This window comes from Charadrius vociferus, unplaced genomic scaffold (genome assembly GCF_000708025.1).
Source record: "Charadrius vociferus isolate BGI_N301 unplaced genomic scaffold, ASM70802v2 scaffold62, whole genome shotgun sequence".
Lineage (NCBI taxonomy): Eukaryota > Metazoa > Chordata > Aves > Charadriiformes > Charadriidae > Charadrius > Charadrius vociferus.
The window spans coordinates 1,945,395-1,961,507 of record NW_009647419.1 but is presented as its reverse complement, the minus strand read 5'-3'; the positions used below and the strand labels follow the sequence as shown (position 1 = coordinate 1,961,507).

General features: G+C 38.8%; 1 protein-coding gene across 1 annotated transcript in view; it reads left to right on the top strand.

Moving 5' to 3' along the window:
* The window catches only part of HEATR5B (HEAT repeat containing 5B), a 56,456-nt gene extending 43,586 nt beyond the window's left edge, over positions 1–12,870 (top strand). The window contains exons 31-35 of the mRNA XM_009880392.1: positions 1,883–2,152; positions 4,421–4,645; positions 7,226–7,377; positions 10,374–10,587; positions 12,170–12,870. Of these exons, the coding sequence (XP_009878694.1) occupies positions 1,883–2,152; positions 4,421–4,645; positions 7,226–7,377; positions 10,374–10,587; positions 12,170–12,474 (1,166 nt within the window). The 3' untranslated portion in view covers positions 12,475–12,870. The remainder of the gene's footprint in view (positions 1–1,882; positions 2,153–4,420; positions 4,646–7,225; positions 7,378–10,373; positions 10,588–12,169) is intronic.
* Positions 12,871–16,113: the final 3,243 nt, after the last annotated feature.

Below are 16,113 nucleotides of genomic sequence, written 5' to 3'. Positions count from 1 at the left end.
GGTGTGCCTATGCAATGCCGAAGGCTGTTACTGGGCTGCATTAGAAAAGCATGACCAATACATTAAGGGATATGATTTTACTTTCAACTCAAGCTTGTGACGATGCATCTGGAGCAGTGTCTAGTTTTCTTTGCCCTTTCCCCTCATCTTGAATAAGAAAGATGTTGAGAAACTGAAGGAAGTCCAGTGGAGGTCCACTAAGCTGCTTATGGAGATGAAGTATGTGACACATGAGGAGAGGCTGAGAGCTGAACTTGTTTAGTCTGCAGAAGAGAGGGTTAATATGGGATAGAATAGCAATCCGCCTTCTTAAAGAGGATTTAAAGAGAAGACCAATCCAGACTTTTCTGAAAGGCACATGGTGGAAGGACAAGAGGCAATGGACACTAAGTTGTAGCAACGGAAATCCAGATGGGATACAAGGAAAAAAATTGTCACCATGGGAGTGGTGAAGCAGTAGAACAGGTGCCCAGGGATGTTGTGGCACCTCCATGCTTGGAGATATTCAAAACTGGACCAGCTCTGAGCAACCTGCTCTAACTTTCAAGTTGTCCCTGTTTTGAACAGAAGATTGGACTTGGATGATTTATGGAGGTCCCTTTCAACTTACATTTTTCTGAGATTCTCTGATGAGTTGATGTATCTAAATCCTGTTCCTCTACTTGGCCTTTATTGAGCTTTAGTAAAATGAATCCTTTCTTCTTTTATCCCCGCTTCTTGTGGTATATTTCAGCTTCTGATGTTCCGCTAAGGCTTTTCATCAGGATATTTTGTTACTTTGTTTCCACTTTATGTAAGAATATCCTTGATAAGGATATTAGCATCAGTCCAAAAGCTACTTTCTGAGGTACTTTTAGTAACCTCTTCCTCTTAACAGACCATCTCCCTGTTCAATCATCCCTCTACCATTTCTTTAAAAGTCTTGCATTGGATGTACTGTTTCCATCTTTGCCAGGTAAATTAGTTTCCAAGTGCCAACCTGGCAAATAGTTCATTGATACCTGGTTAGGTTAGGTGTGCCGTGTTTTTTCTTATACCTGAAAGAAGTAAAACAAAATCCAAAGAATACTCTCCTACTAAGGAAAAGTACAATATTATACGATCTTAGTCTGGCACAATATACTGTTGAGGAGAAAAAAAAAAAAAAAAAAAAGACCTGTTAGCTTTTACCCATTTTCCACATAGAAACAGAGAGAGAATTTTGCTGGAACTTGAGGAACCAGCACAGCTAAAAAATGCAAGCTCTGTTCCTTCATATGAATTAATTAATTGTTTACTGTAGGCCCAGTAAGTTGTATTTTTCAAATCAGTGAATGTGATAACACTAGCAATCATTTAAATTCTTAGGAGCTCCATAGGGGTAGTTCAGGCCAGCTTTGACTTACTGAATTTCTGTTGCTGTTTAATGGGAGAAGGAAGGACTGCAGCTGGCCAAGCTGCCGTTCAACTCAGACATAGATTCCAACAGTGCTTTTCTGTTCTTTGATTTCATAATGAATTTAGGCTGAAAAAAGATTTTGTCAGGGTGGAACATTAAATTAATAGCCATTAAATTAAAAAAAATATTGTTGGGCCTATTTATTTGACAGTCATTGCTGTTAATTTTACAATTAGTTTTAAAAGAAGCAAAATATTTCCTGCATTTTTATTTTGTGTAAGTATTACTACTTTTTTTTCTAGTTCTGGATAGATTTTTTTTAAGCATTTTAAACCCCTTTAAGTCATTCTAACTAAACCATTTAATTTGACATGAGCCATGTTTGTCTTACTGTGAAGCAACTTTTTCCTCTTGATTTTTAACTTTTTTCTAAAGAGTGTTTTGTGTCGTGTACGGTATGAAATCCTTCTTAACTATCTCCTCAGACATTTTTCCTTTTTTCAGATGAAGATGATGTGGAGGAGAAAGAAAATCCTCTTGCTTTAGGAGAGGGAGGTGCAAGTGGTGGTCTTGTGCCTGGAAAATCTCTAGTCTTTGCAGCCATGGAATTGCTCATGTTTATCCTAGTACGGCACATGCCCCATCTGAGCTCAAAAATGTCAGATTCTCCAAGTCACATTGCTGCCAAATCCCACCTCTCTGAGGAAAGTGCTCGTCTTGTGGCTGCAACTGTTACTATACTGTCTGACCTGCCTTCTCTGTGTTCTCCAGCAGGTAAGGTATTGTAACAAAATACATGTAAGCTGTTACTGTAGGGGAAGCATAGTGAGCATATGATGTTAAAAGCAAATAAAATATATTTTCACGGCATACTTTAAGGGTCATCTATTGAAAATTATGATTAGGTTCTAAAATAAATTAAGAATTTGGGCTTTCCCAGTGAGAAACATGAGAAAAATTATTTGATTTTAAGTTTGCATGTGTGCTGTACGTTTGCTGGGGAAATGAGCTCTATATCCTATGATTTTATTTTTGCGGGGGGGGGGTTTGGGGGGGGGTCCTTCCTTTTTTTCATGATTTTGGAAGCTTTTGGACAGTTTTAATCATATTGTAAAAGAACATAGACGTCTCAGAGATAATTAAATTCTTGAGAAGTTCATGAAAAGTAGCAGCTGAATGAAAAAAGACTCCTACTGAGGAAAAAACAGCACAGTTCAGCTGTGGTACACTTGGTTTTGCAACCGTTGGCTGTCAGTCATCCCAAATGTGACTCTAAACTAAATGGAGCTTTCTTCTGCCCAGGGAGACTGTCACAAAGGATATGTGTAAACTAGAGTAATTGCACTGAGTGGAGTTCATGGGTAAAGGACACAATTGCATGGGAGGCTGTGCTTTTTGAGTCTTGCTTTTCAGAGAACAAATTGCTTAAGTGGTGTCTCGTGGATCTCTGGGAAGTTTCACACACTGATGTAGATAAGACATTTAGAGGTTGGTCTCTTAATGAGATGCATTATAAATAACATATTTCGACAAAGTCATGCTCAGAACACAACATGGGCTATCTTCAAATGGACAATTTGTATCCTATAATTCTTTAAAACATAGTAGATTTGGAGATGATCTGGAGTCCTGTGCGGTTTTATTTGATTCCTGGTTCTTTTTCCTTTTCCCTTTTTTTGGGGGGGGATGGGATGGGCAGAAAGAGTAATGGTACTACTTCTGTGTTGACTGGACTGAAGGCATGACTCCCAACACTTGGCAAGTGGCCAGTGAAAGTAGCTCAGAAACTGTTGTTAGTCTACAGAGACTGCTAGAGTTGTTTAGGTTTGTTTTTTCCTCATACAGAAGATATAGCCAGCTGATAGCTGTAGGGAGGAGGGGATAGAACATGCACAAACATTTGTGTTAATTGAGCCTTTGGATGTAAGGAAAACTGTAAACAAAGAGAATTCATCACTTTCTGTGATTGAGTAGGTTTTTTATTTCTTCCTCTTTCTTTAAAACGTGACTATCTTGCAGTCTCCATTGGACAAGATCCTGGGCAAGCTGATCTAGAGGAACTGCTGCTTTGAAAAAAGGGGGTTGGACTAGATGACCTCCAGTAGTCCCTTCTAGTCGTTAATTATTTTTAGTGTAGTTATCCTCACAGTATTCCCAGAAGTAGGAAAATGCTGGGATTTGTGTTTCCACAGATGTGGGAAAAAGAGGAATAGAAAAGATATGGAAAGAGACCTGACTGTCTGAAGTGAGCTGTAGGTTGATATGACATGCCTAAACCAAACTGTACCCTTCTTTCTGTCCTACAGCGACTTAAAGTCTACATGTGTTATTACAACTCCTTCTAATAAAGTTCCCATGTGTCTAAAGTCAGATTATGTGTTACTTGACCAATATTTCCTGAGTATGCCTAACTTGCGTCTGCAGGATTGGCTGCACAAAAGATATAGATAGGTGTTGATTTCTTTGGAAAGGCAAGGCAGTAGGAGGAGGGTCATTTTGTCTCCTTTGTAGAGTAGCCTGATGGCTAGTTTGCCCAGGATGTGAGGCACTTAGATCTTTCTTACTTTGCTTCTGGGGCTTGTACCACACACCAGTTTACTTGGAAAGTGTCATAACTTGGTTTGGATACTTGTTTCCAGACCTCCTCTTCTTGTTGTTTATTTTATAGGACCCTAGCAATATGCGGATCCTGTTTTAAGATATTTAACAGTCTGGATGTGTTCAATATAATACATACCATGCATCACATGCCATGTAGGTCAAAACCTTAATAGCTGAATCATCATTCCTGAATTGACAGCAGCATTTTAAGTGCTGGCTTGTATGACTTGTGTTATGATACACTTCAGTGGTACCGATGAATGAATTTGGTGATAAAATATTGAACAGCGCATATCAGTTGTTATCTGAATTGCAGTTTATCTTGGTGTCTCCTTTGTCTCCTAGCCATATATATGCAGATTGGGAAAGCTAAAGAGGTTATCTACCACACTTGTCGGAATTAACTTCAGAAATTCTATTTTGTCTTTTTTTTTCTTATAGGATGTATGACAGTCTTACCCACTATCCTATTTCTGATTACAAGAGTATTGAAAGAAACAGCAGTAAAATCGGCAGATAATCAGGTCCCACCTCCCGTCAGTGCAGCCCTTCAAGCGATAAAAACTATTGTTACTCTTCCAACAGTCAAGACTGATGAAACTCAAAAACAGTGGACAAGTCTTATCCGCAGCACTCTGGCATCTATCTTGGAATACTCTCAACCTGGTAAGTGGTTTCACAGTGCAGGAGAGTTAAAATTAGAGAACTGGGTTTTGCTGTAATGAAAAGGCGAGTATTGTATCTGCCTATAATTTAATAGGCTTCATGTCTGAGGGTTGGGGATTAAAAATGGTGATGAATTGCTTGTAAAATTGAAATGGGAGAAAGATCTGAGTGCACAGAGCGTAACTAATCAGAGTTACTTACTGGATTGTGTTGAAGACAAGAACAGCATGGACTTTAAGAAAATACAATTACATCTCAGGACTTCCCATTCCAGATTTGTCCTTGTTGGTCTGTTTTCTTTGACAATATTGGTCATAACCTCCTGTTGGAAGTTTTGCCTTTTGCAACTCATCTTGCAGCACCCCCTCTCTCGGATCCTTTCCACAGAGTATTTTTCTGTACTAGTTCAGGCTTTCCTCTTCCATTTTGAATCACATTATGTTGTGATTATTTCATGCTTTAGATTTTCCTCAGGCCAACCTTACCAGTATTCATTGTTTCAGCTAGTGACTTGTTTCTGGAACTTGGAAATTTACCTTCTGATATTGATCGGTCTTTCTGACATCTGCTGAATGTCTCACAAGTAAAATCTAAAGGAATTCCAAGCTGAATTCACTTCACTTCCTGGACCATGCCTCAATTTTTGTGACTACTGGCAACTTTAGATGTGTTGGCAAGGCCTGAGCAAACTTATCGTTTCCACCCCTCCTTTCCTTTTTCCACAGAATACCTGCTAGCTTAAAGGAAAGGAGACTTTAGATGACAAAACAGTTGGTAGGGGAACTGATCTCTTTACTGAATCTGTAATTGTTCAGTACTGTACATGGATTTGACACCTTGAATTAAACCTCAAGAGAAATGACAATCAGCGTATCTTTTAAATGTTTGCTGACACAATTCAAATATTCTTAATAACAGTGAGTGTTAGAGTGAATGAGTATGAGGACAGCAAGGGGTGGCAAGGTTCATACTGGAGTAGGATATTCACGATACTGTTACAAGCTTTAGGTGGTGAGAAGAAATCCTACCTCTGCCAAAAAAATCTGTTACCCACCAGCAGGATGTCTACTGTGTCCCTTTAGAGAACTGCAGACTACTTCTCTTGGTTCGCATTTGTACTTTGCCTTGCCCTTCAAAAAGCAAAAAAAAAAGATGTCCAGCCTCAGCTGTGAAGTTAGCAAAAGAGAGAGAGAAAGATTTGTCATTTGCATAATGGTAGTTCAGCCAAAAACCATCCTATTACATCCCCAAGGAGCCATTTATAGAGACTGAAGAGAAGCTTGAATAGAGTTACTCATGTGAGAGATAGGGACTCATGTGAGAGATAGGGAGTGAGTAGGTAGTTGCAAACGCTTCTGAAAATGTCTGAAGGGGAAGGATCAGTAAGTTTGTGTTAAACAAGTCAAACTTGTAATTTGAGTTGGCACATCAGCTCTTGTCTTCCAGCCTTTTGTTACTGTAAAGATTTCCCAGTCTCTCTTTCCAGAAACATTACTGGCTTTAGACTTTTTTGCAGACTTCAGAAATCTTTCTCAGTTCCTTGCAGGATCGTATGTTTTCCTTTTCCTTTCCAATCTTTTGTAGAGTGGGACACATCTCACACATAAGAATCTACGCATACTGCGTATGATTTCAAGTCATCATTCATAATTCATACTCATAATTCAATAAAATTTAAACAAATCTATTTAAAAAAAACCCACATATTTTTCACTTAAAATGCTTGGAGTAGTTTTTTGAAGTGAGGTTTCACATCATGGCTAAGCCAGTTGAGTGACTAGCTGACATCTGTAAAGGGCAGTCATGCTGATTTTCTTTTTGCTAACTATATATCTATTGTTTCCTTGTGCCTCTCAAGGGACAGCAGAACCAATCTGGCTAACAAAAACAGCAGAACAGTACTTTATACATATATATTATCAAAATTATATATGAATATAATTTTTTTCCTGTTGATGTAAACTCATGAATGAGATCTGTGAAGACAGAGCTTGTGCAAGGAAAAAAAGATGACAATGGCAAATACAGACTATTTGAAAAGCAGGAAAGTTTTAGTAGGACTGTTCTTTTTGGTGTCAGGTAGCTATTAGATGAGCTAGTCTGTTATGTGAAACTTCATGTTAAGTAAAAGTTGTTTCCATGCTGGATATCAGTTTCTTACTCTGCTGTATCAGCTGAAGAGATTAAAAAAAAAAAAAAAAAAAAAAAGTGAAGTATATTTTTAATGGGAAAAGATCTAAAAAAATCTGGTTTTCCTCTCTTGTTTGCAGATTGAAAACAAAAAATATTACTTGGTCAGAGAAAGTGTGGGTGATGTTTTTTCCTTGATATTTAAGTTTCAGAAAGTTTGACTTAATTAAAGCAACTATTAGAATAGCATTGCTCAGCTTTTTGTCAGTTGTGGTCAATAATGATAAAGTGATTCTGTAGTAAGTAAATGTGTATTTGTATACAGTTGCAAATAATTTCAAGCACATTTATTTCTTTTTTGTGGGTTTATCTGTGTTCCCTGGCTTTCACTAAACAAATTGTAAACCCTTTCTGGAATAAGCTAACAGCGTGTTTGGTTTTGTTTTTCAGAAGCCTCTAAGCCTATTCTTGATGAAGTAAGCATACTTACAGCTATTGCTCTCTTCCTTTGGTCAGCAAGCACTGAAATAATTGGAGTCCAGTCTTTACAAAATGGATGTATGAACAGATTTAAAAGTGCATTAAATTCCTGTGATCCTTGGGTAAGAGCATGTTATAGGAATGTGAATAATATATAGCTGAGAGAAACAAATTGTGATGTATTTACTGTATTTCCTGAATGCTTTGTAGTGCCTTTATTTCAGGGACAGATACTGCTTGTCAAAATAACGAGAATTTTCAGTAGTGCATTACAGAATCTCTTTAGTGAGTAAAACAACCCAAACTAAGGGTTTCTAGATTATGTGTGTTCATGGCCTTGTGCCAGGGTCTTGACTTGCAGCTTTTTAAAAGAAAAAAAAGTCTTTGGTATGTGAAACTTTAGCAAATGAAAATGTTCGTTACCAGAGAGTGGTGACATTTCTACATTAATGCTGATCTTTTATAATACAAAATAAACCACTTTTTCTGTAGATAAAATTACAGCCCACGTTTCTGATTAATTTTATATTTGCTTGTGCAAAACCTGTGCTTTTTTTACATGTTCAAACAAAACTCAGTTTGAGTGCAAAAATGTAATTTTGTGATCACCATCAGAACATCTACAGATAGTAAGTTATCTGTCTCCTGATTTCACTTCTGCTCTTTGGTTTGTCTTTATGAATTAGCTTCTAAATTATTTTCTCACTTAAGAGGGAAACTAAAAAGTTGTAGACTGACTTTGTTCAAGCAGGCTAATATGCTGTATAGTTAAGCTTAACTGTTCCCACCATGTATACATCAGTTTGAGTGGGTATACAAATCTACAGGTGAGAGCTAAAGTGAAAGACCTATAGTGTTTCCACAAGCAAGCACTGCAGAGATTCTGAGAAGAAAAACATGCAAAAAATGCTGATGTGTTAAGGGTCACAGTGAGGCATTTAAAATCCTGTTTAGACTGATAATTGTTCTCTACAGCAGGGCTGGCGTTTTCCAGCATGGACATAAAATTCAGTTGGTTCCGAAGCCTGACATGGAGTGGAAAGCTACTTAAAATTCTAGTGTGTGAATGGAAATGTTAGTTGTATTAAGCAGAAACTTTTACGTCATACTCTCTCTCAGCTCTGTATAAACACATGAACAGTGAGAGAAGTACATCTTTGCCCACCACCCTACTGCAAAGCTGTCAGTGAGCTGGAACTTACCACTATTTTTGTAAGAGAGAATGCTTTGATAGCAGCCAGATTCTGTCCACTCTCCTTGCTGATTTGCAGAACATATACTCTGTAATACTTGTTGTGTGTTCATTCTAGTTTTTTGAATGTAAAACACTCATTCTTGTGTAACTAGAGAACTGTTTGTAATAAAAGCATTATACTGATCGTACTAAAAGCATTGAACAGATTTTGGAAAAAACTCTTCTAAAGAAATACTGCTGCCTCATAAGAAATACAGGAGTATTTTTGAAACTATTACCACCTGCAAAAGTCTGAAAGGTTAGATATCATGTATAGTAATAATCAGAAGGCTGGTGAGCTCAATTTCATTTTGCCCCAACAAGTGAACTTAGTTGAGAGAGCCTTGTCTCTGAATGCTAATGGGTAAATTTTGCAGGAGAGTGTGCCTTACACTCTTTGAAGAAGCCCTGGTTTTACCTCACAGGAGCTTTTGTAGACTTCTGTAAATGCAGAATAGTCAAAAGATTTATATTATATAGATGGAATGAAAGAAGCTTGGATGAAATTGCGCTGTCAGATGCAGTTGTAAAATGCTTATTTGAATTATGCATGCATGTAAGAAAAGAGACTTTCACACCTTATTTCGAAGGCTAATAATCTTAACAGCTAATAAGGAGTAAAGTTTAAGGAATGTAGGCAGAGGAAGGGAATTATTTGGAGTGGTACAGAGAGATGGAGGAATAATTTATTGAAACAGGTCAAAAATGGTGCTGAGTAGGGCATTAGGATAAAATGTTCTTCTGGGGAGCTCTGTTAGAAAGCATAGAAATGGTATTAGAAAAAGTGTTATTGCTTCAGGCCTTAAAAGTTAATTTGTATAGAAAACTTGCAGCTGTATGCTAGTGACTTAACAGTGACCTAAGCTGAATAACTTGTATTTTTCTACTACTAGTTTTTATTATCTATAATTTTTATTCAATATTTTTATTTATACATCTGTTTCCAGTCATCCCCAGATCTCCTCACAGATCATTGTGTTCAATAATAGTTCCTCTAGAATGTTTCTGTTCAGCATGTGCTCAATAACTCTTCCTGTTTGGACTTGAGTGCAGTTTGAAAGCACACGCAATGTTTTATTCTCGTATTTGTTGTGGGGCTTTAACTTTTCAAAAGTTCTGAGTTATTTGTGTGGGATTTTGGAGGAAGATTTTTTGTACACCCAAATAAAATGCTTTCATAAGTTCATCTAAACAAGACCATCAGTGAGTCATTTTCCCAAACGTTGACTTTAACAATCCCTGCTTTCCAGAAAAAAGAGCGAGAGGGGAAGAAAAATACAAGGAAGACAAGGAGAGGGTTCTGTGATCCAGCTCACCATATAGCTACACATATATATTCTTATGCTACTACCAGCACAAGATGGAGAATGAGAAGAAAGGACAGGCCTGCCACTTTTGGCTATGGCCTTTGCTCATGTTAGAGCAACAAGATCACTTTGATCTGATCTCAGTCATTTTTATGGGCTGTTTTACTCTTCTGAGATTGGAATAGCGTTTAATGATTTTGCGGATACATTTAATTCTAGTGCTGGTAGTTCTGAGACTTAAAGATGTAGTTCTCTGGGGATCTCTGTGACTGAATTGTATGACATTAAATATTCTGTTATTTTCTCTGAGTTTATATTGTTACTACTCCTTAGTACCTGCATGTTCTTTCTAACTGGCCTTCCTTTTATTGAAAACCGGGCCAATATTATTTTAGCAGATGGGCTGTGTTGCTGCTTTCCTCTTATTCAGTATGTTTCCTTCCCCTTTAGTTTTCTTTTTTTTTTTTTTTTTGGTATCACGTGTATCTCACGTACATAGATAACTGAGTTTATTAGAATTCCCTGAGTTAACAAATAACTTTCAGGATAATCAATGTATTTATCTTGATTTGATTAGGTTCAAGCCAAGTGTTACCAGCTTCTGCTTTCTGTGTTCCAACACAACAATCGTGCCCTCTCAACTCCATACATTCATTCATTGGCCCCTATCATGGTTGAGAAGTTGAAAGCTGTGGAAAGGAGCCGGCCGAATAACAACCTGGAGCTGTTAGCAGTCCAGGAAGGAATTAAAGTCCTTGAAACACTGGTTGCCCTTGGTGAGGAGCAGAATAGTAAGTATTTAGGTTTTCTAGAGAAATGTGTAATGCTAAAAGAGAATACTGAGCATGAGAAATCTGGCAGTTAGGAACTTGATGGTATAGTCACAAGTAGACCACTTCGGTGCAACATGCTTTTGTAATGCCAGTACTAGAACTCTTGTACACGTGGACTTGGATAGCACATACGGTATTGAGATGCTGTAGCCTTTGTATTTCTGGTGACTGCAGAAAAAAAAAAAGCTAAACATGAACTGCAGTAGTGAGTGATGTGTTCTTCTGTTTGGAAATGAGTAGTTCACACAGTTTAAATTTACTTTTTTTTGCCATTGTTAACTTTTATCTATTTTAGCAGACTCATCACTTTTATCTGGTTGCTTCTACCAGCTCAACAAAGTTTATCTATAAAGCCCAAGAAATTGAATTGTACTGGTCAGAATATCTTGATTGTAGATGGAGCCTCCTGTTTGCTTCAGTAGATAGAATACAGTATTTATAGTTAAAGTTCGATTATTCTCTAACTGAAACAATGTGTTTTCTAAAGACTTACTCTGCAGACAATTGGCTTTACATGCTGATAAAGTTCCTTGTAAAAATATTACTGTTGGTTTTGTGTGGTGTCCCCCTTGACCCCCACTCCCTGTTGGTATTGCTCTTCATTGATGATAAAACACTAAATGTTTGTTTTCTTGAGCCCGTTTGCAACAGTTATTTCAAACACATTTAAAGTGGGAGAGTAACTGAAGCAAATGAGGAAACAAAACATCTGATTTTTGCCGGCTGGAGACAGCCACCCCATGAGTATGAATTTAGTCAAAACCTTTTGGGGAAAATCATTAATACTGTGATACCTACAAAATTTTATATAAATGAGTTACCATTAATGTTTAAGTGCTTTGAGCTTAAAATTTACAATTAACATGTTACACATTTCAAAGGCATACTGGTATCCTTGCTAGAAGCAAAAACTAGCCATATTGCTTGAGTTCAACTTCTTTTTCTGTTCTAAAGATAAACCCTTTTGATCCCTGTGCCATTTTGGCCTGCGGCCTCATTAGGTCATGATAGCCCAAGTATAGCTGCGGAGCTAGTTTTTGGATTGGCATCTTCTAGGATGGAGCAATAATAGATAACTGTCCCTGACTTTTTCGATAACACTTGCATGCTAATAGCAGTTCTGTCGTGCTCACTGGGGAGGCTGGTATTCAGATTCAATCGAGTAATGTTTCTGTCTGCCTGAAAAGTGTTTTGAAATCCTTTGGTATGATAGGCACTCTGCATCTTATGATCTCTTATCAATGATCTGCAGTCAGATGGTGCAAAGGTATCTTTAAAGAGGTGTCAGGAACAAAATAACTGTGATGAACAATAATAGAAGTCTGAAACACAATCCTTGGAAGGAAGATTTGAGTGACCAAAGGACAGGAAACCATCTATATTTCAGTTGGTTTTTATTTGATCTTTTGTTAATTACAATGTTTATTGTCAATTCTGAAAACAAAATTACCCTTATCAGTCTAGTAATTGAGAAAATTATTTTTCTTTTCTTTTCTTCTCTAATACAGTTATTACTTTTTTTTTTTTCTTTTACTTTTAGGAGTCCAGTTGCTTGCCCTTCTCGTTCCCACTCTGATCTCCTATTTACTGAATGAAAATGCCTTTGCTTCTGCATCTGCAGCATCTAAGGATCTTCACGAATTTGCACTTCAGAATCTAATGCACATTGGTCCACTTTACCCACATGCTTTCAAGACAGTAATGGGAGCTGCGCCTGAATTAAAAACACGTCTAGAAACTGCAGTCCGAGCAAGTCAGGCCAGCAAAGCAAAAGCAGCTGCTAGGCAACCACCACCCACAGTACATTCCACCCCAACAATTAAACTGAAAACTAGCTTTTTATGAATTACTTTTATTATTTTTGGACCATTAAGTAGTCAGAAGCATTACATTATCCCCGATGTGTTACTGCATATATGTCTGTAATTTTGTGTAATTTGTATGTGAAAAGCTGTCTAATAGAGCTTTGTGTAATTACTTGAAATCCATGCATTACAAGGGAAGTGGTGTTACTTGTATTTGTATAGATTTTTAGGAAATCGAATGTGATCATATTTATGAATTTGTGTTATAAATTATCCACAAAAAAAAATATCTCTATCTGACTAAATAGTTTTATTTATTTTTAAAAGCTACCCCAAACCTTTGAGTGGTTTTTGAAATCTGGTGATTGTTACCCTACCATTGTGCAAACACACTGACACAGTGGGGACGCAGGGAAGAGGGGAACCTGTTATGCAGTACTTACCATGTATCATGGGGAATTTCAAGTGTAGAAATATGAACTTTTTTCTTTTAAAAACAAAGTAGGGAAGGGGATTGTCAGACCTTTTAGATTATTTCAGCTTGCATGAAAAAAACAACAAAGAATTGAAAATTTTCAGTCTTTCTCAAGGTGAATGATCAAGCATGCTGTCTTAATGAGTTGTCCTTGTTTATGTGGTGTATATTTCTTTCAGATCCGTTTCCATGCTTGAAAATTAATAAAGGATGCAAAGAATCTAATCCCCTATCTCTTCTAAGATAAATTTTAAAGAATGCATTGGAAATTGAGTTTATAAAGAGAACTGCCTGCTGTCTGTGTTTCTGTAGGTGTAGATTTTGGCCCTTGTAAGGTGCTGTGTGTTAGCAGTCTTCTTATTCTGCCAGATACTGGTTGAATATGATGATTTGGTGCCCTCCTCTTTGTCCAGATTCCTAGGTATTTAATCTTTCTGCAAGAGGTCTTATTGGGTATGTCCTTGATAAAGTTTGCAGAGCCATATTACTCAAGTGCTTTGCGCCTGTACTGACTAAGGGAGCAGAACACAAGCGAGAGCCAGGCACCTCCAGTGTTTCCTTCCCCTACCAGGCTCTTCTGTTTTGAAAAGCACGTGGCTCCCCTCACGCCCAAGTGAGTCTGATCTGCAGATTTCGGAGCTGTGCGAGCCTTACAGCACAGAGCCAGTGACTCCCAATGTCTGTCTGCTGCCAGACCTCACCCTTCCTATTGGCAGAAGTGCAGAACTATGTCTTTTCTTGTGTATGCAAGACTGACTGACGTGACTTTTTTGCCACTGCTGTTGAATTTATGGACTTTTATAGGGATCTTTCTTTACATTTTGCTTTGTAGAGAGAAGCCACATAACTAGAAGCCTCGGCTAGGCCTGTTGAGTTTAATCTCTGATGTTTTTCTGGATACTCTGTAAAAACTGCACGTTTCAGAAGCTTCTACTTCAGCCCAGTTATAACAAAGGGATAGTAAATAGACCAGAATGTGATTAATAGTTGGTTGAAATATTTGTAGATCATTATTTTTGCATAGTCACTTGCCTAGTCTCTCTTCCTGTAAGACCTTATGTAACCCTTTGAGTACCTATGCAAAACAGAGGACAAGGCAATGCTCTTTTGCCCTATTGTATTTGGTGTGTGCAAAATATTTAACGTAAAATCAGAAAAGCTTTTATTTCACAGTGAATATTTTAGTACTAAAGCGAGGACTCAAGAAGTGGTGCATACTCTAATCTTTCAAATGTTTCTTTTCAGAAAGATGTTAATTTCCAAGTCTTGTTCCATTGTCCTATGTGAGTAAAGATTCATGCAGAAGTAAAAACAATATGCTGTACATGAGGAAGAAAGTAATTTCACTACTTTTTTCATCTTTGTATGTGTAGTGGGAATTAAATTGATTAAAACATATCATTTTCTAGTAAGTGTTTCCAGCATTACAAGGCTATTTTGCTGAGAAGTCCTGAACCTGTTCAACATTTGACAGAAAGTATTAAGGAAACTCTTTCAGTACAAAATTGAACACAAACTATTTGCAAATAAAACTAAGAAAATAACTTTATAACCTGTTTCAGATTCCCTCCCCCCAGATAATCTAGTAATTAATGACTTGGATGTTTGTTGGAAACTTTTGGTCTATAATCAGGTTTTATTTACCTTAATTTTTATCTCAGCACTTTTACGGTTTTGGTTAGACTCTAGTTTACGAGATGACTGAAAACCCAGAAAAGGCAGGGGGGAGGAGAAGTGTAGCAATCAAGCATAACCAAGTAGTCTGTAGAAAAACGGAAAAAAGTTAGCAGAAGCGAGAACAGCAGTAGGTAGATGTAAAGGGACAGAGAAGGGATAGGTTTTTCTTTGTGTACTGTGTGACTGTATACACCATGCTCAACTTTCATTTGTGTACATCCTTCCCCGGTTTCTAGCCTTCATTTGCTCCTTTGCTTGCCCCTGATACTAAAGGTATAACCATGTGGTTTACATAATATTTTGGCATCAAATTTCATTTGATTAAAAAAACCTGAAATAACTTGAAATGCCTGTAGTCCTTATTGTTTTTTGTCTCCCTCCTTTTCATGTTTTTGTCGATAGCATTTTTAATGTGCTTTTTCATGAAGATTGTTTGCTCCATTTCCCCTTCATGTCTTTCCCCTCTCTCTCTCTGCCATTTCCTTCCTTTCTGGGTGAGCCTTGTTCTTCTACCCTGGTTCCCCGCTGAGGTCCCCCAGAGCGCGCTCGTTCTTCTGTGCTTTTGCTCCTGTTCCCCTCTGCTCTGTCATGTTCTCTTACAGGATTTCCCAGTTGTCTTTCCCTCTTGAAGAGGTGTCATCCACCAGCGACAGCTCTGACTTCCGAGGGCAGTGTTTCGGAAGGGGAAACAGGAAGGGCTGTGGGAGCGAGCAGCGGGGTGCGCCCAGGGCACGGGCCCCCCCAGCCTTGGTGGCCACACACCATCTTTCACACGTGGCTAGCACTTAGCCCTGCCGGAAGGCCTGTTGGCAGCTGTGTGTCTGTCTGTCCGCAGCATGCCGCTGGTGTTGGTGTGTCGGTAGGATGGAAAGCACACCGAGCCGCCTGTGCCTCTGGGAGAGGTGAGGGAGAGCTACACTGCGACGGCATGTGCCCTCAGCCCAGGGCTCTGCCGACAGCCTTGAAGTGTCTTGTTTTCCTAGACAGCACGGTAATTCCTGAAAAATGTTCTCTTGCTCTCCTGCTCAGCATTTCTAAAGATTTTCAAGAACCCCCTCTGTAGCCCTGGGATGGATTTTATAGTACTCTGCGCTTTGCAACGGAGCGCTGAACGGAGCCGGGGGTGAGATGGCAGGGCTTGACCTAAGTTTATGGAACTGCTGGGAGACACCTGCCTGTTTTGTGTGCCCGGGGTGGGCCACCAGTGTGCCAAAGCCATTTAAATCCTGCACTGAGGCAGATATTACAGTTAATCTGTGCTCCTGCTCTGCGCTGCCCTGCCCTGCCGCGGCTTGCTGGTCTCTGCCCCGGGACGGCACGTCACGGGGATGAGGCTCGCTCGTTGTGGTGTCGTTCCTCGAAGTAGGGGGCAGCGCGGAGGAGAAAAAGGCGACTGGGGGAAAACGTTCCCGCCTCTCCTCGCCGCGGGCCGTCCCGCGGCGCAACTACATTTCCCAGAATGCCTCGGGAGGCTCTGGGGCGAATCGCTCTCTGGACTTGTCCCCCCCGGGCCGCCGTAGCAGCCGG